The sequence below is a fragment of the Oncorhynchus gorbuscha genome, linkage group LG07 (assembly GCF_021184085.1).
Source record: "Oncorhynchus gorbuscha isolate QuinsamMale2020 ecotype Even-year linkage group LG07, OgorEven_v1.0, whole genome shotgun sequence".
NCBI lineage: Eukaryota > Metazoa > Chordata > Actinopteri > Salmoniformes > Salmonidae > Oncorhynchus > Oncorhynchus gorbuscha.
In genome coordinates this window covers 88017831-88045433 of record NC_060179.1, presented here as the reverse complement: position 1 = coordinate 88045433, position 27603 = coordinate 88017831, and the positions used below count along the sequence as shown (strand labels likewise).

The 27603-nt window shown below is 47.5% G+C and overlaps 1 protein-coding gene across 1 annotated transcript in view; it reads left to right on the top strand.

Annotated features, from left to right (window-relative positions):
- The window catches only part of LOC124039401 (isthmin-1-like), a 28885-nt gene extending 17007 nt beyond the window's left edge, over positions 1-11878 (top strand). The window contains exons 4-6 of the mRNA XM_046355365.1: positions 3819-3962; positions 5918-6007; positions 10878-11878. Coding sequence (XP_046211321.1) covers positions 3819-3962; positions 5918-6007; positions 10878-11395 — 752 coding nt within the window. The 3' untranslated portion in view covers positions 11396-11878. The remainder of the gene's footprint in view (positions 1-3818; positions 3963-5917; positions 6008-10877) is intronic.
- Positions 11879-27603: the final 15725 nt, after the last annotated feature.

Sequence of the window (27603 nt, the reverse complement as noted above, 5' to 3'; positions counted from 1 at the left end):
CCACCCAGCACTCATTAAGATCAGGTGTGGCCAAATAGTGGGCGTGGCCAACACTCCTGAACACACTTAACAAAATAGAGGATCGAGATGTGTTGACGCTGAGGAATGTATATGTTTTTAAATAACATTCTTAGAATCTTAGGTCTTTGAACGTTACTAATGTTTTCTTGTTTTTATAGGACATTTTAATGTTCTGAGAACATGACTTTAAATGGAACCATGTGGAAACCTGTAGGAAACGTTATGCTGTTGTACTGAAATTCCCACATCAGAAACATATGGTTCTCAGAACGTTATGTGTTAGCTGGGTATCCTGCACCTTTCCCAGAACATTGTGGGAAGGTTGTATGAAAAATGACCCCGCTCTCATAAAATATGGTTCTGTGCTGCTGGTCCTGCTGTGAGTGGGCTGTTCTGTGTTTCTGTGAGAGCTGTGACTAGTGCGCTTTAAGTGTAATTTGTGTATGGGGGTGTAGTGGCAGGGGGGTAGAGGAAGGGGCTACGCTGCTATCTAGACTTTAATCTGTGAAATTAAGACAATGTGTGGCAGATGTTGGTGAGGTGGTGAGGGGCTGGTGTGTGTGCATGTGCGTGTGCGCGCACGTGCGCTCGTGTGTGCCATACGTTTAATGTAATAGTTTAGTACTCAGTTCAGCCAGAGGAAATGTTTCCATGTATTTTTATTAGACTTCATCATTGGAACGAAAGGGAATTTATTGCCATTTCAGCTCCATTTCCAAACAACACATTAACAGTCAGAAAAAAGCAGGACTCATTTGAATGTGACTTGTGCCAAGACGAGTATTTTTTTTACACTTCATTTGAGAGTATTACAGAGAGTTAAGTGCCCAGGACCCACCGACCTCCCAAGGTAGAACTTGGCAAAGCAGCACATTAAGTTGTGTTGCGTCAGAAGCTTTCCTGGAAAATCTATTTTCTTGCCAAATACTTCCAGGTATATTATTATATTATATTGTAATTGATAAAACTGAAACTCACTCACTCTGCCCTGGACTATAGTTAGACTACGACCACACTGGGGGATGGAGGAGTGACCAGGTACTAGGAATGGAGCATGTGGGTCTGGACAGAGGAGATGTAATCTTTGTTTTAGTCTGTAAGTTGTTCTTATGTTTGCATTTGGTGTAAAGAAAGTGTGTGTATGTACAATTCAGCGGGTCGGTCATGTGGAATGGGCTCCTAACGATCACGGAATACAAAAAGAAAGTTAGCTACATCGCTGTCACCAACACCACCCTACCAGATGAGCTAAACACCTTTTTCTCACACTTCAAGCACAACAACGACTGAGCAGCCGAAGCCCCTTGAGGATAATGAGAGCTACGTACTGACGGTTTCCACAGAGGACGTATGGAACTCTTTCAAACCCTCACTTAAGGTCTGCCGGGCCAGATGGCATCTCTAGCCGTGTCCTCCTGAGCATGTACAGACCAGCTGGCTGTTTTGTTCTCTGACATTTCAATATCTCTCTAGTGAAGGCCGTTATCCCCACCTGCTTCAAGATGTCCACTATCATCCCAGTGCCCGTGAAAGTAACCGAAATGACCCGTAGCCCTCACTTCCTTCATCATGAAGTGCTTAGAGAGGCTAATCAAAGACCATATCACCTCCTCCCTCCCTGACACACTCAACCCTCTCCAATTCATCTACTGCCCTGACAGATCCACGAACGAAACAATCGACATATTACCGCACACTGCCCTCACCCACCTGGACAAAAGGAATGCATATGTGAGGATGCTTTTCTTCGACTAAAGCTCTGCTTTCAATACCATAGTGTCTTCTTAGCACAAAGCATACGGCCCTGGGTCTGAACTCCTCCCTATGCAACTGGGTCCTGGACTTCCTGACAGTCCACCCCAAGGTGGGGAAGGTAGGCAAAATTCCCTCCGACACTGATTATCAACTCAGGGGCCCCACAAGGGTGTGTCCTCAGTCCCCTCTTTTACTCCCTGTATATCCACAACTGACTGGCCTCACAGTTCCAACTCCATTATCAAGTTGGCTGACGACATGACAGTAGTAGGCCTGATCACCAACAACGACTAGACAGCCACTCAAATCAAATCAAATCAAATTTACTCCAGATAAACAAACTGACCCTAGCCCCCCGACACAAAACTACTGCAGCATAAATACTGGAGGCTGAGACAGGAGGGGTCAGGAGCCACTCTGACGGACGTGGTGCCAAGTCAACAACCTCTTCCGCAACATCAGCAATACAAAGGATCTGATTGTGGATCAACCAGGCTGGACACACCCCCATCCTCATCAACGGGGTTACCACGGAGACGGTCAAAAATATCAAGTTCCTCGTTGGACTCATCTCAGAGGATCTCCCTCGTCCGCCTCCTGCCCTGAATAGCCACCAGCTACTGACTATTAACCCCTATCCTCTAATCTGAACCCGTATTTTTGTACAGAAAAGCTCAATGTGTCTGCAGCCTTCTCAGTGTTTTTCCCGTAGACTAAACAGACGGTCACAAACTTATTTTCCGGCAACTTTTTTTTCCCACTTCATAAATTGACACAGCTTCTTTTCATTTGAAAGAATATCGAACATGAAAAAAAAAATCTGCTGAGGCGCACTTTGAATACGCATACGCTAGACCTTATTATATACGCTAGACCTTATTATATACGCTAGACCTTATTATATACGCTAGACCTTATTATATACGCTAGACCTTATTATATACGCTAGACCTTATTATATACGCTAGACCTTATTATATACGCTAGACCTTATTATATACGCTAGACCTTATTATATACGCTAGACCTTATTATATACGCTAGACCTTATTATATACGCTAGACCTTATTATATACGCTAGACCTTATTATATACGCTAGACCTGCCCACGTGTACTTGTCCTCTGCCATCAAAATGTGTGCCAAACAGGAAATCAGACAGACGTTTAATTGCCATCATTAAAAAGAGGGAGATTTCAGCTTTCCGGTGCTATCACGTTTATTTCTCAACTCCTACAGTTGCAGACGTGGCATCATTTTAAACACATCAGCTGTCATTCTTCTGGAAGTTAGCTCTTACTCTTCAAGAACAAATCTGTAGCTCAGTTGCTAAACAATACATTTTATGAATAAATGACATACTGCCATTCACGAAGAGATTCGAAAATACTGAAATTCCTTCGGTGATTTTAACTGATATTTTAAAAATAAATAAAAATAAATAAATAAATGCATAATATAAAAAACAAATTGTGGCAATTCATATCTTCAATTCATATCTTCAATTCATATCTTCAATTCATATCTTCAATTCATATCTTCAATTCATATCTTCAATTCATATCTTCAATTCATATCTTCAATATATCTTGCAGTAAAACTGTACATGTGACTTTAATCTCAAGAGAAGATGGATTTAATGTTAAAGGATTAATGTTTTCTTACTTAGAAAATAGTCCTGAACATAAAGACCTGGACCATAGCCAAAACAACTAACACCGAATTCAGTCACCAATCTGTAAACTCATTAAAGTATTTAAACATTTAGCTGTGGATTTAGGATGGAATCAAGGCGTTAGAATTTATCAGACCAAAAGAGAGCTTGTTCGAAAACAATATTAGACAACCACTTAGACAGCCCAGATTGCCCTGGCTAGCTACCTTTTCTATTTGGCTGGCTACTCGGTGTACTGCCTTATATTGACAGTGTTTTCTCTGTTTCCCACGTTCACCTTCTCCCTCTCTCTCCCTCTCTTTCTCTCTCTGTTTCTCTCTCTCTGTTTCTCTATCTCTTGCTCTTTTTCTGCCCCCCCCCACTCCAGACTATATAGATGGAGACGGTGGCTGGAGTAACTGGTCTCCATGCAGTGTAACCTGTGGGAACGGGAACCAGAAGAGGATCAGGTCATGTGGTTACGCCTGCAGCGCCACAGAGTCACGCACCTGTGACATGCCACCCTGCCCAGGTAAGGAGGGAGGGTGTGTGTGTGTGTGTGTGTGTGTGTGTGTGTGTGTGTGTGTGGATCCAGGGTTGTAATTATTAGTCCAAACCGTAGAAAACAGTTGTGATGAAAGCAAGAGTTTATATTGGACAAATTCAGGTAGGTCCTCATTTGGTTGTGTTTGGTTCCTAGTGAATCCCATCAGTTAAATGTTCTTTTAAAGGTGTTTTCTACTTGAATCGACAACTGTAGCATTTACCAAGGCAGCATCTACTCTTCCTGGGGTTTATTATGGATCCCCATTAGTTCCTGTCAAGGCAGCAGCTACTATTCCTGGGGTTTATTATGGATCCCCATTAGTTCCTGTCAAGACAGCAGCTACTATTCCTGGGTTTATTATGGATCCCCATTAGTTCCTGTCAAGGCAGCAGCTACTCTTCCTGGGGTTTATTATGGATCCCCATCAGTTCCTGTCAAGGCAGCAGCTACTATTCCTGGGTTTATTATAGATCCCCATTAGTTCCTGTCAAGGCAGCAGCTACTCTTCCTGGGGTTTATTATAGATCCCCATTAGTTCCTGCCAAGGCATCAGCTACTCTTCCTGGGTTTATTATGGATCCCCCATTAGTTCCTGCCAAGGCAGCAGCTACTCTTCCTGGGGTTTATTATGGATCCCCATTAGTTCCTGCCAAGGCAGCAGCTACTCTTCCCGGTTATCCAACAACATTAAGGCAGTTATATACAATTTAAAACATGACAATACTTTTCACAACTCATTGTGTTTCCTCAGGCCACTATTGTATTACCACATATCTACAAAATCCATGTGTACGTGTGTGTCTCTTCACTGTCTCTACTGTTCCATAAGGTGTATTTTATCTGGTTTTAAAATCTGACTCTACTGCTGCATCAGTTACCTGATGTGGAATAGAGTTCCATGTAGTCATGGCTCTATGTAGTACTGTGGAATAGAGTTACATGTAGTCATGGCTCTATGTAGTACTGTGGAATAGAGTTCCATGTAGTCATGGCTCTATGTAGTACTGTGGAATAGAGTTCCAGAGTTCCATGTAGTCATGGCTCTATGTAGTACTGTGGAATAGAGTTCCATGTAGTCATGGCTCTATGTAGTACTGTGGAATAGAGTTCCATGTAGTCATGGCTCTATGTAGTACTGTGGAATAGAGTTCCATGTTCCTCTATGTAGTCAATGGCTCTGGCTCTATGTAGTACTGTGGAATAGAGTTCCATGTAGTCATGGCTCTATGTAGTACTGTGGAATAGAGTTCCATGTAGTCATGGCTCTATGTAGTACTGTGGAATAGAGTTCCATGTAGTCATGGCTCTATGTAGTACTGTGGAATAGAGTTCCATGTAGTCATGGCTCTATGTAGTACTGTGGAATAGAGTTCCATGTAGTCATGGCTCTATATACTGTGCACCTCCCATAGTCTGTTCTGGACTTGGGGACTGTGAAGAGACCTCTGGTGGCATGTCTTGTGGGGTATGCATGGGTGTCTGAGCTGTGAGCCAGTAGTTTAAAACAGACAGCTCAGTGCATTCAACACGTCAATACTTCACACAAATACAAGTAGTGATGAAATCAATCTCTCTCCTTCGAGCCAGGAGAGATTGACATGCATATTATTCATGGCCACTCTCCTGGTACATTTAAGAGCTCGCCGTGCTGCCCTGTTTGTGGCACCTGACCACACGACTGAACAGTAGTCTAGGTGCGACAACTAGGGGCCTGTAAGACTTGCCTTTGTTGATAGTGTTGTTAAGAAGGCAGACCAGCGCTTTATTATAGATGTAGAAGTGATAAGCTCGTCTGTTACATCATTCACTGACCATGTCTCTGTGTGCAGTTATTATTATCATTATTATTGGTCTCTGTCTAAAGGTATGGTCTCTGTCTAAAGGTATTGTCTCTGTCTAAAGGTATTGTCTCTGTCTAAAGGTATTGTCTCTGTCTAAAGGTATTGAAGATGTGTTTAAGACAGCCGCCACTGAGGTCAGTCTACTGGCTGGAACCGATGAGTTCAACGCTACAGAGCTCTTTGGTGTCGGTAAGACTCCTCCCTCTTTATAATAATAATATAATATATGCCATTTAGCAGACGCTTTTATCCAAAGCGACTTAGTCATGTGTGCATACATTCTACGTATGGGTGGTCCCGGGAATCAAACCCACTATCCTGGCATTACAAGTGCCATGCTCTACCAACTGAGCTACATCCCTCTAGCTATGTGTCAGGTTCTTCAAACATGATTCTATTTAGCATTTAGTGTCCAACTCAGGGTTGGGATCCCATGTCGATTCAGTCAATTCCATGTATTTTCAGTCTCAATTTCCATTTACGTCCTGATTCTACTAAAATGTAATCGACTTAACTCCAACTCTGCACAGTCCATTGATTTTTAGTGGGAATTACTGCTCTTGTCATTGTATTTCTATGGTCCACCCTGCACAATTCAGCCTTCCTGGGCCTGCTTATCATTCCTCAGACCTTCACTGGGCCTGCTTATCATTCCTCAGACCTTCACTGGGCCTGCTTATCATTCCTCAGACCTTCACTGGGCCTGCTTATCATTCCTCAGACCTTCACTGGGCTTGCTTATCATTCCTCAGACCTTCACTGGGCCTGCTTATCATTCCTCAGACCTTCACTGGGCCTGCTTATCATTCCTCAGACCTTCACTGGGCCTGCTTATCATTCCTCAGACCTTCACTGGGCCTGCTTATCATTCCTCAGACCTTCACTGGGCCACATTTCTTCACTGGGATGGAGGAGGAGAAAGAGCAGAGGAAGAACACAGCAAACTGCCCTGTGATCTGGTCCCAATAACATGCTCTGTGATCTGGTCCCAATAACACGCTCTGTGATCTGGTCCCAATAACACGCTCTGTGATCTGGTCCCTCTGTGATCTGGTCCCAATAACACTCTGTGATCTGGTCCCAATAACACACTCTGTGATCTGGTCCCAATAACACGCTCTGTGATCTGGTCCCAATAACACGCTCTGTGATCTGGTCCCAATAACACGCTCTGTGATCTGGTCCCAATAACACGCTCTGTGATCTGGTCCCAATAACACGCTCTGTGATCTGGTCCCAATAACACGCTCTGTGATCTGGTCCCAATAACACGCTCTGTGATCTGGTCCCAATAACACGCTCTGTGATCTGGTCCCAATAACACGCTCTGTGATCTGGTCCCAATAACACACTCTGTGATCTGGTCCCAATAGCACACTCTGTGATCTGGTCCCAATAACCTGCTCTGCCATCTGGTCCCAATCAGCACACTCTGTGATCTAACATGGTCCCAATAACACACTGCTATGTCTGATCTGGTCCAAACCAATAACAATGAAATAAAGGGACCGAGCGAGAGGGGAAGAGAGCGAGAGATCCAGACTAACTCTCTGTCTCTGGTCCCAACAGCTGTAGGGAGAGATCCAACACGCTCTGTCTCTATCTGGTCCCAATAGACTAACTCTGTCGCTCTAATGTCTTCTAGACACAGACAGCCGTAGGGAGAGATCCAGACTAACTCTGTCTCTGTCTCTAATGTCTTCTAGACACAGACAGCTGATCTGTCTCTGTCTCTAATGTCTTCTAGACCAGACAAGGGAGAGATCAGACTAACTCTGTCTCTGTCTCTAATGTCTTCTAGACACAGACAGCTGTAGGGAGAGATCCAGACTAACTAACTCTGTCTCTTCTAGACCCAGACAGCTGTAGGGAGAGATCCAGACTAACTCAGTCTCTGTCTCTGTCTTCTAGACCCAGACAGCTGTAGGGAGAGATCCAGACTAACTAACTCTGTCTCTGTCTCTAATGTCTTCTAGACACAGACAGCTGTAGGGAGAGATCCAGACTAACTAACTCTGTCTCTGTCTCTAATGTCTTCTAGACACAGACAGCTGTAGGGAGAGATCCAGACTAACTCTGTCTCTGTCTCTAATGTCTTCTAGACACAGACAGCTGTAGGGAGAGATCCAGACTAACTAACTTTGTCTCTGTCTCTAATGTCTTCTAGACACAGACAGCTGTAGGGAGAGATCCAGACTAACTAACTCTGTCTCTGTCTCTAATGTCCCTAGACACAGACAGCTGTAGGGAGAGATCCAGACTAACTCTGTCTCTGTCTCTAATGTCTTCTAGACACAGACAGCTGTAGGGAGAGATCCAGACTAACTCTGTCTCTGTCTCTAATGTCTTCTAGACCCAGACAGCTGTAGGGAGAGATCCAGACTAACTCTGTCTCTGTCTCTAATGTCTTCTAGACCCAGACAGCTGTAGGGAGAGATCCAGACTAACTAACTCTGTCTCTGTCTCTAATGTCTTCTAGACACAGACAGCTGTAGGGAGAGATCCAGACTAACTCTGTCTCTGTCTCTAATGTCTTCTAGACACAGACAGCTGTAGGGAGAGATCCAGACTAACTCTGTCTCTGTCTCTAATGTCTTCTAGACACAGACAGCTGTAGGAAGAGATCCAGACTAACTCCGTCTCTGTCTCTAATGTCTTCTAGACACAGACAGCTGTAGGGAGAGATCCAGACTAACTCTGTCTCTGTCTCTAATGTCTTCTAGACCCAGACAGCTGTAGGGAGAGATCCAGACTAACTAACTCTGTCTCTTCTAGACCCAGACAGCTGTAGGGAGAGATCCAGACTAACTCTGTCTCTGTCTCTAATGTCTTCTAGACCCAGACAGCTGTAGGGAGAGATCCAGACTAACTCTGTCTCTGTCTCTGTCTCTAATGTCTTCTAGACACAGACAGCTGTAGGGAGAGATCCAGACTAACTCTGTCTCTGTCTCTGTCTCTAATGTCTTCTAGACACAGACAGCTGTAGGGAGAGATCAGACTGTCTCTGTCTCTAATGGGACACAGACAGAGGGAGAGATCCAGACTAACTCTGTCTCTGTCTCTAATGTCTTCTAGACCCAGACAGCTGTAGGGAGAGATCCAGACTAACTCTGTCTCTGTCTCTAATGTCTTCTAGACACAGACAGCTGTAGGGAGAGATCCAGACTAACTAACTCTGTCTCTGTCTCTGTCTCTAATGTCTTCTAGACACAGACAGCTGTAGGGAGAGATCCAGACTAACTCTGTCTCTGTCTCTAATGTCTTCTAGACACAGACAGCTGTAGGGAGAGATCCAGACTAACTCTGTCTCTGTCTCTAATGTCTTCTAGACACAGACAGCTGTAGGGAGAGATCCAGACTAACTCTGTCTCTGTCTCTAATGTCTTCTAGACACAGACAGCCGTAGGGAGGGATCCAGACTAACTCTGTCTCTGTCTCTAATGTCTTCTAGACACAGACAGCTGTAGGGAGAGATCCAGACTAACTCTGTCTCTAATGTCTTCTAGACACAGACAGCTGTAGGGAGAGATCCAGACTAACTCGGTCTCTGTCTCTAATGTCTTCTAGACACAGACAGCTGTAGGGAGAGATCCAGACTAACTCTGTCTCTGTCTCTAATGTCTTCTAGACACAGACAGCTGTAGGGAGAGATCCAGACTAACTCTGTCTCTGTCTCTAATGTCTTCTAGACACAGACAGCTGTAGGGAGAGATCCAGACTAACTCTGTCTGTCTCTAATGTCTTCTAGACACAGACAGCTGTAGGGAGAGATCCAGACTAACTCTGTCTCTAATGTCTTCTAGACACGGACAGCTGTAGGGAGAGATCCAGACTAACTCTGTCTCTGTCTCTAATGTCTTCTAGACCCAGACAGCTGTAGGGAGAGATCCAGACTAACTCTGTCTCTGTCTCTAATGTCTTCTAGACACAGACAGCTGTAGGGAGAGATCCAGACTAACTCTGTCTCTGTCTCTGTCTCTAATGTCTTCTAGACACAGACAGCTGTAGGGAGAGATCCAGACTAACTCTGTCTCTGTCTCTAATGTCTTCTAGACACAGACAGCCGTAGGGAGAGATCCAGACTAACTCTGTCTCTGTCTCTAATGTCTTCTAGACCCAGACAGCTGTAGGGAGAGATCCAGACTAACTCTGTCTCTGTCTCTGTCTCTAATGTCTTCTAGACACAGACAGCTGTAGGGAGAGATCCAGACTAACTCTGTCTCTGTCTCTGTCTCTAATGTCTTCTAGACACAGACAGCTGTAGGGAGAGATCCAGACTAACTCTGTCTCTGTCTCTAATGTCTTCTAGACACAGACAGCTGTAGGGAGAGATCCAGACTAACTCTGTCTCTGTCTCTAATGTCTTCTAGACACAGACAGCTGTAGGGAGAGATCCAGACTAACTCTGTCTCTGTCTCTAATGTCTTCTAGACACAGACAGCTGTAGGGAGAGATCCAGACTAACTCTGTCTCTGTCTCTAATGTCTTCTAGACACAGACAGCTGTAGGGAGATCCAGACTAACTCTGTCTCTGTCTCTAATGTCTTCTAGACACAGACAGCCGTAGGGAGGGATCCAGACTAACTCTGTCTCTGTCTCTAATGTCTTCTAGACACAGACAGCTGTAGGGAGAGATCCAGACTAACTCTCTCTGTCTCTGTCTCTAATGTCTTCTAATGTCTTCTAGACACAGACAGCTGTAGGGAGAGATCCAGACTAACTCTGTCTCTGTCTCTAATGTCTTCTAGACACAGACAGCTGTAGGGAGAGATCCAGACTAACTCTGTCCAGACTAACTCTGTCTCTAATGTCTTCTAGACACAGACAGCTGTAGGGAGAGATCCAGACTAACTCTGTCTCTGTCTCTAATGTCTTCTAGACCCAGACAGCTGTAGGGAGAGATCCAGACTAACTCTGTCTCTGTCTCTGTCTTCTAGACCCAGACAGCTGTAGGGAGAGATCCAGACTAACTCTGTCTCTGTCTCTAATGTCTTCTAGACACAGACAGCTGTAGGGAGAGATCCAGACTAACTCTGTCTCCGTCTCTAATGTCTTCTAGACCCAGACAGCTGTGAACGCTGGATGAACTGTAAGTCTGAGTTCCTGAGGAAATACATGACCAAAGTGTCCAACGACCTCCCCAGCTGCCCCTGCTCCTACCCCACCGAGGTGGCCTACAGCACGGCCGACGTCCCCGACCCCGCCACACGCCGGGCCTTCCGCTGGAAAGACGCCAGCGGCCCCAAGGAGAGACTAGAGATCTACAAACCCACGGCCCGGTACTGCATCCGCTCCATGTTAACTCTAGAGTCCACTACTCTGGCCGCACAGCACTGCTGCTACAATGACAACATGAAGCTAATCACCCGGGGTAAAGGAGCAGGAACACCCAACCTCATCAGCAACGAGTTCTCTGCTGACCTCCACTACAAGGTTGACGTCCTGCCCTGGATCATCTGTAAGGGGGACTGGAGTCGCTATAACCAGGTCAGGCCTCCTAACAACGGGCAGAAGTGCCCAGACAACCCCCTGGATGAGGATTACCTCAAACAAGTTGAGGAGGCATGGGAGTTTTAGAACTGGAGAGATTAACATATTAAAGGGAAAAACATATGAAATATTTGTATAAATCTTGAACTTCAATTGCTGCTTCAAACCATCCAAGGCTAGAGTCCAAATGAACAGGTCTGTCTGTTGATATCAGCCAATGTGATAAAGAGACAACGTATTGCTCACATGGACACATCATTGTCCTCAACAGAGACTATGGACTTTATTTTAATAAAACTCAATGGTAAATCTAACCACTGTAGCGAGGGCTACAGGTTCGGGGGCGTGTCAGAAATATTTTTGCCTATTTTCATAACCAGAATGATCGTCTCAGTAGCAGGCGGTGGTGCATAAGGGCTGGGTTTTGATGGCAGGCGGTGGTGCATAAGGGCTGGGTTTTGATAGCAGGCGGTGGTGCATAAGGGCTGGGTTTTGATAGCAGGCGGTGGTGCATAAGGGCTGGGTTTTGATGGCAGGCGGTGGTGCATAAGGGCTGGGTTTGATGGCAGGCGGTGGCATAAGGCGGTGGTGGTGCATAAGGGCTGGGTTTGATGGTGGCATAAGGCGGATGGCAGGCGGTGGTGCATAAGGGCTGGGTTTTGGGTTTTGGTGGCAGGCGGTGGCAGGGCTGGTGGTGCATAAGGGCTGGGTTTTGATGGCAGGCGGTGGTGCATAAGGGCTGGGTTTTGATGGCAGGAGGTGGTGCATAAGGGCTGGGTTTGATGGCAGGCGGTGGTGCATAAGGGCTGGGTTTGATGGCAGGCGGTGGTGCATAAGGGCTGGGTTTGATGGCAGGCGGTGGTGCATAAGGGCTGGGTTTTGATGAATGAACAAGTTGATGCTACAGAATGTCGAAGGCTTGTTGACCCCTCACTGGCCAATCAGAATGGGCTCCATGGCTAAATTATGTGGTTTCTTGAAGCTGTGTATTTATGGTATTTTATGTATTGCGTTGTCAACTCCTATGTTAGTCCGTAATAGTTTGTTAAAGAGTCTATAGAAACATGTAGACCTATCCTATATTTACTATACATAGTACATTTTGTAGTAAATGTTTTTGAACAGTAATTGCTTCAATATGCAAATATATTGTTAGCATTCACACTGATATACAGAGGACGTATGTGAACCCTTTCAATGACCTGGATTTCTGCATAAATTGGTCGTAAATTTGATCTTCATCTAGGTCACAACAGGACAAACAGTCTGCTTAAACTAATAACGCACAAACAATTATACGTTTTCATGTCTTTATTGAACACACCGTGTAAACATTCACAGTGCAGGGTGGGAAAAGTATGTGAAACCTTTGTATTTAAGAACTGGTTGACCCTCCTTCGGCAGCAATAACCTCACCCAAACATTTTCTGTAGTTGGACCGTTCCTCTTTACTCTTAACAACCTCCTTACCATCAGCCAAACACAGTATCATAACAGTCTCCTTACCATCAGCCAAACACAGTATCATAACAGTCTCCTTACCATCAGCCAAACACAGAACCTTCATTTGTATGATATATGCCTCTGTCATGATCAATGTAGTGATTAAAAGTAAAACTGTATAATGGATTTTGCCAATATTCTGTCTGATAATTCTTTAAGTTTTGGGGTTAAAAAGGACAGCTTGATGTAGATTCAGAAAAAAAGTAGATGTTTATGTTATTTTAATTTGTTTCTGATTGGTCAAAAGGAGAACTTCGGTATCTCCATTGCCCAATTGGACACTATGTTTTGAGTGACGCCCACCCTGACCCATCAGAAGCTATAGAGAGACATCCCTGACCTATCAGAATCGGAAAGGGTCTCTGTGCTGTGGATAATACAGTTATCCCATTGGAGCTGAGTGTATAGGGAAGGAGCAACATCAGAAACCAGAACCAAATGTGTGGTAGCTATGACATGCATGTTAAGTCTGTCAAGAGTGAATTATCATGACCACGGCTCCCATCCAGAACCTGTGGCGGGATGGGTCACCATTCTACTAGTTTCCCACTACCAGACATAACACACAGACTGGCTGTGGTCAGGGCTAGCTTTCTACCGCCCTCTCCTAAAGGTGACTTGGGCAGATATATGATATTCCGGGTCCCATATGTATTGTTTATTTAGAATGCACTTGTTTATTTTTGTTGTTGTTGACGAACCCGATCTGCCCTCCACTCTAACCTATGGATCTGCCCTCCACTCTACCCTATGGACCTGCTCTCCACTCTACCCTATGGATCTGCCCTCCACTCTAACCTATGGATCTGCCCTCCACTCTAACCTATGGATCTGCCCTCCACTCTAACCTATGGATCTGCCCTCCACTCTAACCTATGGATCTGCCCTCCACTCTAACCTATGGATCTGCCCTCCACTCTACCCTATGGATCTGCCCTCCACTCTACCCTATGGATCTGCCCTCCACTCTGCCCTATGGATCTGCCCTCCACTCTGCCCTATGGATCCGCCCTCCACTCTGCCCTATGGATCCGCCCTCCACTCTGCCCTATGGATCCGCCCTCCACTCTGCCCTATGGATCCGCCCTCCACTCTGCCCTATGGATCCGCCCTCCACTCTGCCCTATGGATCCGCCCTCCACTCTACCCTATGGATCTGCCCTCCACTCTAACCTATGGATCTGCCCTCCACTCTAACCTATGGATCTGCCCTCCACTCTAACCTATGGATCTGCCCTCCACTCTAACCTATGGATCTGCCCTCCACTCTACCCTATGGACCTGCTCTCCACTCTACCCTATGGATCTGCCCTCCACTCTAACCTATGGATCTGCCCTCCACTCTAACCTATGGATCTGCCCTCCACTCTACCCTATGGATCTCCACTAACCTATGGATCTGCCCTCCACTCTACCCTATGGATCTGCCCTCCACTCTAACCTATGGATCTGCCCTCCACTCTGCCCTATGGATCTTCCCTCCACTCTGCCCTATGGATCTGCCCTCCACTCTGCCCTATGGATCAGCCCTCCACTCTGCCCTATGGATCCGCCCTCCACTCTGCCCTATGGATCCGCCCTCCACTCTAACCTATGGATCCGCCCTCCACTCTGCCCTATGGATCTTCCCTCCACTCTGCCCTATGGATCCCCTCCACTCTGCCCTATGGATCCGCCCTCCACTCTGCCCTATGGATCCGCCCTCCACTCTGCCCTATGGATCCGCCCTCCACTCTGCCCTATGGATCCGCCCTCCACTCTGCCCTATGGATCCGCCCTCCACTCTGCCCTATGGATCCGCCCTCCACTCTACCCTATGGATCCGCCCTCCACTCTAACCTATGGATCCGCCCTCCACTCTAACCTATGGATCCGCCCTCCACTCTGCCCTATGGATCCGCCCTCCACTCTGCCCTATGGATCCGCCCTCCACTCTGCCCTATGGATCCGCCCTCCACTCTGCCCTATGGATCCGCCCTCCACTCTGCCCTATGGATCTGCCCTCCACTGCTACCCCCTATGGATCTGCCCTCCACTCTACCCTATGGATCTGCCCTCCACTCTACCCTATGGATCGCTCTGGATAAGAGCGTCTGCTAAATGACTTAAATGTAAATGTAATGGATCCGTCCTCCACTCTACCCTATGGATCTGCCCTCCACTCTAACCTATGGATCTGCCCTCCACTCTAACCTATGGATCTGCCCTCCACTCTAACCTATGGATCTGCCCTCTACTCTGCCCTATGGATCTGCCCTCTACTCTACCCTATGGATCTGCCCTCCACTATAACCTATGGATCTGCCCTCCACTATAACCTATGGATCTGCCCTCCACTCTGCCCTATGGATCTGCCCTCCACTCTGCCCTATGGATCTGCCCTCCACTCTGCCCTATGGATCTGCCCTCATGGATCTGCCCTCACTCTACCCTATGGATCTGCCCTCCACTCTGCCCTATGGATCTGCCCTCCACTCTGCCCTATGGATCTGCCCTCCACTCTACCCTATGGATCTGCCCTCCACTCTACCCTATGGATCTGCCCTCCACTCTACCCTATGGATCTGCCCTCCACTCTACCCTATGGATCTGCCCTCCACTCTACTCTATGGATCTGCCCTCTACTCTGCCCTCCACTCTAACCTATGGATCTGCCCTCCACTCTAACCTATGGATCTGCCCTCCACTCTACCCTATGGATCTGCCCTCCACTCTACCCTATGGATCTGCCCTCCACTCTACCCTATGGATCTGCCCTCCACTCTACCCTATGGATCTGCCCTCCACTCTACCCTATGGATCTGCCCTCCACTCTACCCTATGGATCTGCCCTCCACTCTACCCTATGGATCTGCCCTCCACTCTACCCAATGGATCTGCCCTCCACTCTAACCTATGGATCTGCCCTCCACTCTAACCTATGGATCTGCCCTCCACTCTAACCTATGGATCTGCCCTCCACTCTAACCTATGGATCTGCCCTCCACTCTACCCTATGGACCTGCTCTCCACTCTACCCTATGGATCTGCCCTCCACTCTAACCTATGGATCTGCCCTCCACTCTGCCCTATGGATCTGCCCTCCACTCTACCCTATGGATCTGCCCTCCACTCTACCCTATGGATCTGCCCTCCACTCTGGATAAGAGTGTCTGCTAAATGACTTAAATGTAAATGTAATGGATCCGTCTCCACTCTACCCTATGGATCTGCCCTCCACTCTAACCTATGGATCTGCCCTCCACTCTAACCTATGGATCTGCCCTCCACTCTACCCTATGGATCTGCCCTCCACTCTACCCTATGGATCTGCCCTCCACTCTACCCTATGGATCTGCCCTCCACTCTACTCTATGGATCTGCCCTCTACTCTACCCTATGGATCTGCCCTCTACTCTGCCCTATGGATCTGCCCTCCACTCTGCCCTATGGATCTGCCCTCCACTCTGCCCTATGGATCTGCCCTCCACTCTACCCTATGGATCTGCCCTCCACTCTACCCTATGGATCTGCCCTCCACTCTACCCTATGGATCTGCCCTCCACTCTACCCTATGGATCTGCCCTCCACTCTACCCTATGGATCTGCCCTCCACTCTACCCTATGGATCTGCCCTCCACTCTACCCTATGGATCTGCCCTCCACTCTACCCTATGGATCTGCCCTCTAGTCGCTCTGGATAAGAGCGTCTGCCCTGACTTAAATGTAAATGTAATGGATCCGTCCTCCACTCTACCCTATGGATCTGCCCTCCACTCTAACCTATGGATCTGCCCTCCACTCTAACCTATGGATCTGCCCTCCACTCTAACCTATGGATCTGCCCTCTACTCTGCCCTATGGATCTGCCCTCTACTCTACCCTATGGATCTGCCCTCCACTATAACCTATGGATCTGCCCTCCACTATAACCTATGGATATGCCCTCCACTCTGCCCTATGGATCTGCCCTCCACTATAACCTATGGATCTGCCCTCCACTCTGCCCTATGGATCTGCCCTCCACTCTGCCCTATGGATCTGCCCTCCACTCTGCCCTATGGATCTGCCCTCCACTCTACCCTATGGATCTGCCCTCCACTCTGCCCTATGGATCTGCCCTCCACTCTGCCCTATGGATCTGCCCTCCACTCTGCCCTATGGATCTGCCCTCCACTCTGCCCTATGGATCTGCCCTCCACTCTACCCTATGGATCTGCCCTCCACTCTACCCTATGGATCTGCCCTCCACTCTACCCTATGGATCTGCCCTCCACTCTACCCTATGGATCTGCCCTCCACTCTACTCTATGGATCTGCCCTCTACTCTGCCCTATGGATCTGCCCTCCACTCTACTCTATGGATCCGCCCTCCACTCTGCCCTATGGATCCGCCCTCCACTCTACCCTATGGATCCGCCCTCCACTCTACCCTATGGATCTGCCCTCCACTCTAACCTATGGATCTGCCCTCCACTCTGCCCTATGGATCCGCCCTCCACTCTGCCCTATGGATCCGCCCTCCACTCTGCCCTATGGATCCGCCCTCCACTCTGCCCTATGGATCTGCCCTCCACTCTACCCTATGGATCTGCCCTCCACTCTACCCTATGGATCTGCCCTCCACTCTACCCTATGGATCTGCCCTCTAGTCGCTCTGGATAAGAGCGTCTGCTAAATGACTTAAATGTAAATGTAATGGATCCGTCCTCCACTCTACCCTATGGATCTGCCCTCCACTCTAACCTATGGATCTGCCCTCCACTCTAACCTATGGATCTGCCCTCCACTCTAACCTATGGATCTGCCCTCCACTCTAACCTATGGATCTGCCCTCTACTCTACCCTATGGATCTGCCCTCTACTCTACCCTATGGATCTGCCCTCTACTCTACCCTATGGATCTGCCCTCTACTCTACCCTATGGATCTGCCCTCCACTATAACCTATGGATCTGCCCTCCACTCTGCCCTATGGATCTGCCCTCCACTCTGCCCTATGGATCTGCCCTCCACTCTGCCCTATGGATCTGCCCTCCACTCTGCCCTATGGATCTGCCCTCTACTCTGCCCTATGGATCTGCCCTCTACTCTGCCCTATGGATCTGCCCTCTACTCTACCCTATGGATCTGCCCTCTACTCTACCCTATGGATCTGCCCTCCACTCTGCCCTATGGATCTGCCCTCCACTCTGCCCTATGGATCTGCCCTCCACTCTACCCTATGGATCTGCCCTCCACTCTACTCTATGGATCTGCCCTCTACTCTGCCCTCCACTCTAACCTATGGATCTGCCCTCCACTCTAACCTATGGATCTGCCCTCCACTCTACCCTATGGATCTGCCCTCCACTCTACCCTATGGATCTGCCCTCCACTCTACCCTATGGATCTGCCCTCCACTCTACCCTATGGATCTGCCCTCCACTCTACCCTATGGATCTGCCCTCTAGTCGCTCTGGATAAGAGCGTCTGCTAAATGACTTAAATGTAAATGTAATGGATCCGTCCTCCACTCTACCCTATGGATCTGCCCTCCACTCTAACCTATGGATCTGCCCTCCACTCTAACCTATGGATCTGCCCTCCACTCTAACCTATGGATCTGCCCTCTACTCTGCCCTCCACTCTAACCTATGGATCTGCCCTCCACTCTAACCTATGGATCTGCCCTCCACTCTACCCTATGGATCTGCCCTCCACTCTACCCTATGGATCTGCCCTCCACTCTACCCTATGGATCTGCCCTCCACTCTACCCTATGGATCTGCCCTCCACTCTACCCTATGGATCTGCCCTCCACTCTACCCTATGGATCTGCCCTCCACTCTACCCTATGGATCTGCCCTCCACTCTACCCTATGGATCTGCCCTCCACTCTACCCTATGGATCTGCCCTCCACTCTACCCTATGGATCTGCCCTCCACTCTACCCTATGGATCTGCCCTCCACTCTACCCAATGGATCTGCCCTCCACTCTACCCAATGGATCTGCCCTCCACTCTACCCAATGGATCTGCCCTCCACTCTACCCAATGGATCTGCCCTCCACTCTACCCAATGGATCTGCCCTCCACTCTACCCAATGGATCTGCCCTCCACTCTACCCAATGGATCTGCTCTCCACTCTGCCCAATGGATCTGCTCTCCACTCTGCCCTATGGATCTGCCCTCCACTCTGCCCTATGGATCTGCCCTCCACTCTGCCCTATGGATCTGCCCTCCACTCTGCCCTATGGATCTGCCCTCCACTCTGCCCTATGGATCTGCCCTCCACTCTGCCCTATGGATCTGCCCTCCACTCTACCCTATGGATCTGCCCTCCACTGTACCCTATGGATCTGCCCTCCACTCTACCCTATGGATCTGCCCTCCACTCTACCCTATGGATCTGCCCTCCACTCTACTCTATGGATCTGCCCTCTACTCTGCCCTATGGATCTGCCCTCCACTCTACCTATGGATCCGCCCTCCACTCTGCCCTATGGATCCGCCCTCCACTCTACCCTATGGATCTGCCCTCCACTCTACCCTATGGATCTGCCCTCCACTCTAACCTATGGATCTGCCCTCCACTCTGCCCTATGGATCCGCCCTCCACTCTGCCCTATGGATCCGCCCTCCACTCTGCCCTATGGATCCGCCCTCCACTCTGCCCTATGGATCTGCCCTCCACTCTACCCTATGGATCTGCCCTCCACTCTACCCTATGGATCTGCCCTCCACTCTACCCTATGGATCTGCCCTCCCTAGTCGCTCTGGATAAGAGCCTGCTAAATGACTTAAATGTAAATGTAATGGATCCGTCCTCCACTCTACCCTATGGATCTGCCCTCCACTCTAACCTATGGATCTGCCCTCCACTCTAACCTATGGATCTGCCCTCCACTCTAACCTATGGATCTGCCCTCTACTCTACCCTATGGATCTGCCCTCTACTCTACCCTATGGATCTGCCCTCTACTCTACCCTATGGATCTGCCCTCCACTCTACCCTATGGATCTGCCCTCCACTATAACCTATGGATCTGCCCTCCACTCTGCCCTATGGATCTGCCCTCCACTCTGCCCTATGGATCTGCCCTCCACTCTGCCCTATGGATCTGCCCTCCACTCTACCCTATGGATCTGCCCTCTACTCTGCCCTATGGATCTGCCCTCTACTCTGCCCTATGGATCTGCCCTCTACTCTACCCTATGGATCTGCCCTCTACTCTACCCTATGGATCTGCCCTCCACTCTGCCCTATGGATCTGCCCTCCACTCTGCCCTATGGATCTGCCCTCCACTCTACCCTATGGATCTGCCCTCCACTCTACTCTATGGATCTGCCCTCTACTCTGCCCTCCACTCTAACCTATGGATCTGCCCTCCACTCTAACCTATGGATCTGCCCTCCACTCTACCCTATGGATCTGCCCTCCACTCTACCCTATGGATCTGCCCTCCACTCTACCCTATGGATCTGCCCTCCACTCTACCCTATGGATCTGCCCTCCACTCTACCCTATGGATCTGCCCTCTAGTCGCTCTGGATAAGATCTGTCTGCTAAATGACTTAAATGTAAATGTAATGGATCCGTCCTCCACTCTACCCTATGGATCTGCCCTCCACTCTAACCTATGGATCTGCCCTCCACTCTAACCTATGGATCTGCCCTCCACTCTAACCTATGGATCTGCCCTCTGGATCTGCCCTCCACTCTAACCTATGGATCTGCCCTCCACTCTAACCTATGGATCTGCCCTCCACTCTACCCTATGGATCTGCCCTCCACTCTACCCTATGGATCTGCCCTCCACTCTACCCTATGGATCTGCCCTCCACTCTACCCTATGGATCTGCCCTCCACTCTACCCTATGGATCTGCCCTCCACTCTACCCTATGGATCTGCCCTCCACTCTACCCTATGGATCTGCCCTCCACTCTACCCTATGGATCTGCCCTCCACTCTACCCTATGGATCTGCCCTCCACTCTACCCTATGGATCTGCCCTCCACTCTACCCAATGGATCTGCCCTCCACTCTACCCAATGGATCTGCCCTCCACTCTACCCAATGGATCTGCCCTCCACTCTACCCAATGGATCTGCCCTCCACTCTACCCAATGGATCTGCCCTCCACTCTACCCAATGGATCTGCCCTCCACTCTACCCAATGGATCTGCCCTCCACTCTGCCCAATGGATCTGCCCTCCACTCTGCTCTATGGATCTGCCCTCTACTCTACCCTATGGATCTGCCCTCCACTCTGCTCTATGGATCTGCCCTCCACTCTACCCTATGGATCTGCCCTCCACTCTACCCTATGGATCTGCCCTCTACTCTGCCCTCCACTCTACCCTATGGATCTGCCCTCCACTCTACCCTATGGATCTGCCCTCCACTCTACCCTATGGATCTGCCCTCCACTCTACCCTATGGATCTGCCCTCTACTCTACCCTATGGATCTGCCCTCTACTCTACCCTATGGATCTGCCCTCTACTCTGCCCTATGGATCTGCCCTCCACTCTGCCCTATGGATCTGCCCTCCACTCTGCCCTATGGATCTGCCCTCCACTCTGCCCTCCACTCTGCCCTATGGATCTGCCCTCCACTCTACCCTATGGATCTGCCCTCCACTCTACCCTATGGATCTGCCCTCCACTCTAACCTATGGATCTGCCCTCTACTCTACCCTATGGATCTGCCCTCCACTCTAACCTATGGATCTGCCCTCCACTCTACCCTATGGATCTGCCCTCCACTCTGCCCTATGGATCTGCCCTCTACTCTACCCTATGGATCTGCCCTCCACTCTAACCTATGGATCTGCCCTCCACTCTAACCTATGGATCTGCCCTCCACTCTGCCCTATGGATCTGCCCTCCACTCTACCCTATGGATCTGCCCTCCACTCTAACCTATGGATCTGCCCTCCACTCTAACCTATGGATCTGCCCTCCACTCTGCCCTATGGATCTGCCCTCCACTCTGCCCTATGGATCTGCCCTCCACTCTACCCTATGGATCTGCCCTCTACTCTACCCTATGGATTTCCTCTCTCCAGACCATTATCTCCGGTGTAAAAAAACTGCATTTATTTTCTAAAGTATTTATTGAGCTGTCCCTTCAGTGCTTATTATGGTCTCTGATTGGTTAATGGCTGAATGCTAACTTGAGATGCATCTAGAAACACTCAGTCAGAAACACCTAGCAACACTCCTGGGATTTTATAAAGGGATTTTACATCAGGATGTTTTGAATCACCTGCTGCTATTCACCTTCCTTCTAATCTGGGGATAATCATCAATAACAAAACCATCCCGAAAAGGTTACGCCCAGCGTAGAAGACTCCCGTTTATTTCCATTCAGTATGCCACCGAGACGCAGCTGGTCCTTTTTGATAGGGTTGGGATATTCTGTAAAAGGGGGAGGAAGGTGGCCCACGAAACATAACATGGATCACACTCTTTATCTTTGGATTGTCTGAGTCATTTCTCTGAGAATGTACAACACACACACACACACACACACACACACACACACACACACACACACACACACACACACACACACACACACACACACACACACACACACACACACACACACACACACACACACACACACACACACGGAGCAGGTGGGCCCTCTGACCATTCCCTGTGATGAAAGAGAACATACCCTCAGTGCTGTAGTCGTTGTCTTTACAGAAAGCCATTCAATGCTGGCCTCATTCCTTAGAGCCTGCCTGCCTGTCAGTGTGTCTGAGCCTCAGCTGGGTTGCTGTATCAGGGGACTGTCTATCTTATCACTGCCTGTCAGTGTGTCTGAGCCTCAGCTGGGTTGCTGTATCAGGGGACTGTCTATCTTATCACTGCCTGTCAGTGTGTCTGAGCCTCAGCTGGGTTGCTGTATCAGGGGACTGTCTATCTTATCACTGCCTGTCAGTGTGTCTGAGCCTCAGCAGCTGCTGCTGTATCAGGGGACTGTCTATCTTATCACTGTTGCTGTATCAGGGGACTGTCTATCTTATCACTGCCTGTCAGTGTGTCTGAGCCTCAGCTGGGTTGCTGTATCAGGGGACTGTCTATCTTATCACTGCCTGTCAGTGTGTCTGAGCCTCAGCTGGGTTGCTGTATCAGGGGACTGTCTATCTTGTCACTGCCTTTCCACAGCAGCAGGTCGCAGCATGTTCCAGCTCTGCGTCACACCCCTCAGGGATGTCTTCCTTCTGCATAACATAACACACTGTCTTCGTTACAGCTCTCTCTCTATGTAGTGGTGTCTCTTTATGTAGTCTCTCTCTTTATGTAGTGTTGTGGTGTCTCTCTTTATGTAGTGTTGTCTCTATGTAGTGTTGTCTCTATGTAGTGTTGTCTATGTAGCGTTGTCTCTTTATGTAGTGTTGTGGTGTCTCTTTATGTAGTGTTGTGGTGTCTCTCTTTATGTAGTGTTGTGGTGTCTCTATGTAGTGTTCTCTCTTTATGTAGTGTTGTGGTGTCTCTATGTAGTATTGTCTCTCTCTTTATGTAGTGTTGTCTCTATGTAGTGTTGTAGTGTCTCTCTCTGTATGTAGTGTTGTGGGGTCTCTCTCTTTATGTAGTGTTGTCTCTATGTAGTGTTGTGGTGTCTCTCTTATGTAGTGTTGTGGGGTCTCTCTCTTTATGTAGTGTTGTAGTGTTGTCTCTCTTTATGTAGTGTTGTGGCATCTCTCTATGTAGTGTTGTAGTGTTGTCTCTATGTTGTCTCTCTTTATGTAGTGTTGTAGTGTCTCTTTATGTAGTGTTGTAGTGTCTCTTTATGTAGTGTTGTCTCTCTCTCTTTATGTAGTGTTGTGGTCTCTCTTTATGTAGTGTTGTCTCTCTTTATGTAGTGTTGTCTCTCTCTCTCTTTATGTAGTGTTGTGGTCTCTCTTTATGTAGTGTTCTCTCTCTCTATGTAGTGTTGTGGTCTCTCTTTATGTAGTGTTGTAGTGTTGTCTCTCTTTATGTAGTGTTGTAGTGTTGTCTCTATGTAGTGTCTCTCTCTTTATGTAGTGTTGTGGTGTCTCTTTATGTAGTGTTGTGGTGTCTCTTTATGTAGTGTTGTGGTGTCTCTTTTTGTAGTGTTGTGGTGTCTCTCTTTATGTAGTGTTGTGGTGTCTCTATGTAGTGTTCTCTATGTAGTGTTGTCTCTCTCTTTATGTAGTGTTGTCTCTATGTAGTGTTGTGGGGTCTCTCTCTTTATCTAGTGGTGTGGGGTCTCTCTCTTTATGTAGTGTTGTGGGGTCTCTCTCTTTATGTAGTGTTGTCTCTATGTAGTGTTGTGTTGTCTCTCTTTATGTAGTGTTGTGGCATCTCTATGTAGTGTTGTAGTGTTGTCTCTATGTTGTCTCTCTTTATGTAGTGTTGTGGGTTCTCTTTATGTAGTGTTGTCTCTCTCTCTCTTTGTGTAGTGTTGTGGCATCTCTATGTAGTGTTGTAGTGTTGTCTCTATGTTGTCTCTCTTTATGTAGTGTTGTGGTGTCTCTCTTTATGTAGTGGTGTCTCTCTCTTTATGTAGTGTTGTGGTGTCTCTTTATGTAGTGTTGTGGTGTCTCTCTTTATGTAGTGTTGTCTCTATGTAGTGTTGTGGGGTCTCTCTCTTTATGTAGGGTTGTGTTTTCTCTATTTATGTAGTGTTGTAGTGTCTCTCTCTCTATGTAGTGTTGTAGTGTCTCTCTCTCTATGTAGTGTTGTGGTGTCTCTCTCTCTATGTAGTGTTGTGGTGTCTCTCTATGTAGGGTTGTAGCGTTGTCTCTCTCTCTTTATGTAGTGTTGTAGTGTCTCTATGTAGTGTTGTAGTGTTGTCTCTCTTTATGTAGTGTTGTGGCATCTCTCTATGTAGTGTTGTAGTGTTGTCTCTATGTTGTGTCTCTTTATGTAGTGTTGTGGCATCTCTTTATGTAGTGTTGTGTTGTCTCTCTCTTAATGTAGTGTTGTGTTGTCTCTCTCTTATGTAGTGTTGTGGCGTCTCTCTTATGTAGTGTTGTGGCGTCTCTCTTATGTAGTGTTGTCTCTCTTATGTAGTGTTGTCTCTCTCTATGTAGTGTTGTCTCTCTCTATGTAGTGTTGTAGTGTCTCTCTATGTAGTGTTGTGGCGTCTCTCTTATGTAGTGTTGTCTCTCTCTATGTAGTGTTGTCTCTCTCTATGTAGTGTTGTCTCTCTTTATGTAGTGTTGTAGTGTCTCTCTCTTTATGTAGTGTTGTAGTGTCTCTCTCTTTATGTAGTGTTGTAGTGTCTCTCTCTTTATGTAGTGTTGTAGTGTCTCTCTCTTTATGTAGTGTTGTAGTGTCTCTCTCTTTATGTAGTGTTGTAGTGTCTCTCTTTATGTAGTGTTGTAGTGTCTCTCTCTTTATGTAGTGTTGTAGTGTCTCTCTCTTTATGTAGTGTTGTAGTGTCTCTCTCTTTATGTAGTGTTGTGGTGTCTCTCTTATGTAGTGTTGTGGCATCTCTCTCTTTATGTAGTGTTGTGGCATCTCTCTCTTTATGTAGTGTTGTGGTGTCTCTCTTATGTAGTGTTGTGGCATCTCTCTTATGTAGTGTTGTGGCGTCTCTCTTAATGTTGTGTTGTCTCTCTCTATGTAGTGTTGTAGTGTGTCTCTCTCTATGTAGTGTTGTAGTGTCTCTCTCTCTATGTAGTGTTGTGGTGTCTCTCTCTTTATGTAGTGTTGTGGTGTCTCTCTCCATTTATGTAGTGTTGTGGTGTCTCTCTCTTTATGTAGTGTTGTGGTGTCTCTCTTTATGTAGTGTTGTAGTGTCTCTCTTTATGTAGTGTTGTAGTGTCTCTCTTTATGTAGTGTTGTGGTGTCTCTCTCTATGTAGTGTTGTGGTGTCTCTCTATGTAGTGTTGTGGTGTCTCTCTCTATGTAGTGTTGTCTCTCTCTTTATGTAGTGTTGTGATGTCTCTCTTTATGTAGTGTTGTAGTGTCTCTGTAGTGCTGTGGTGTCTCTCTCTCTCTGTAGTGTTGTGGTGTCTCTCTCTTTATGTAGTGTTGTCTCTCTCTTTATGTAGTGTTGTGGTGTCTCTCTTTATGTAGTGTTGTGGTGTCTCTCTTTATGTAGTGTTGTAGTGTCTCTCTTTATGTAGTGTTGTGGTGTCTCTCTTTTTATGTAGTGTTGTAGTGTCTCTCTTTATGTAGTGTTGTGGTCTCTCTCTTTATGTAGTGTTGTAGTGTCTCTCTGTAGTGTTGTGGTGTCTCTCTTTATGTAGTGTTGTAGTGTCTCTATGTAGTGTTGTGGTGTCTCTATGTAGTGTTGTGGTGTCTCTCTCTTTATGTGGTGTCTCTCTCTTTATGTAGTGCTGTGGTGTCTCTCTCCATGTAGTGTTGTGTTGTCTCTCTCTTTATGTAATGTTGTGGTGTCTCTCTCTCTATGTAGTGTTGTGGTGTCTCTCTCTCTATGTAGTGTTGTGGTGTCTCTCTCTCTCTATGTAGTGATGTAGTGCCTCTCTTATGTAGTGATGTAGTGCCTCTCTTATGTCGTGATGTAGTGCCTCTCTTATGTAGTGTTGTGGCGTCTCTCTTATGTAGTGTTGTCTATGTAGTGTTGTCTCTCTTTATGTAGTGTCTCTATGTAGTTTTGTGGTGTCTCTATGTAGTGTTGTCTCTCTCTTTACGTAGTGTTATATTGTCTCTCTTCATGTAGTGTTGTAGTGTGTCTCTCTCTCAAAGTTTTTTTTTTTGGAGCGAGTGGTCGCATCGGCACTTCGCTCCCGCATGTAGTATAACTTTTTCATTACATTTCATTATATTTCATTATAGCACAACGGTTTGATTTGTCTAATCTTAGCAATTTCTTCTCAGCTAGCTACATAGCCGTCTTTGTATCAAAGATAATTGCGTAATTATCGTATTTCGCCGTCCTAACGTAGTCTTCACTAGCCAGCTAGCTAACGTCCACTGATTAGCTGCACTGGAGAAACTATTACACTCAACTGAACGACTTGATTAGTGTAGTGTTAGCTAGCTACATAGCTGTCTTTGCTGTCTTCGTATCTTCGTTCCAAGATAATTGTGTTGTTTAGGTTTAGAGTGTGTAGTCTTAGAGTGATCATCTTAATTTACCGAGGTTAGCTAGCCAGCTATTTGTCGTCCTTAATGTAGGAGACTCTGCTAGCTAGCCGACAGCTAGCCAACGTCTACCGAATAGACTCACAACCTGGTCGCATTCACAGGTAGTATCACATTTTCATTTCATTTCATTACAGTACAACGGTTTGATTTGTTTGATCGTAGCTTAGCTACATAGCTAGCTACATAGCCGTCTTTGTATCAAAGATAATTGTGTAGTCTAGAGCCATTTTCTAGGTTAGCTAGCCAGCTATTGTCGTTCTTTTAACGCAACGTAACGTAAACAACACTACTAGCTAGCCAGCTAGCCCCCGAATAGCAGCACTGCAGAAACTATTACACTCAACGGAACGACTTGATTAGTGTAGTGTCAACAACGCACCCACTGCCAGCTAGCCTACTTCAGCAGTACTGTATCATTTTAATCATTTTAGTCAATAAGATTCTTGCTACGTAGCTTAACTTTCTGAACATTCGAGACGTGTAGTCCACTTGTCATTCCAATCTCCTTTGCATTAGCGTAGCCTCTTCTGTAGCCTGTCAACTACGTGTCTGTTTATCCCTGTTCTCTCCTCTCTGCACAGACCATACAAACGCTCCACACCGCGTGGCCGCGGCCACCCTAATCTGGTGGTCCCAGCGCGCACGACCCACGTGGAGTTCCAGGTCTCCGGTAGCCTCTGGAACTGCCGATCTGCGGTCAACAAGGCAGAGTTCATCTCAGCCTATGCCT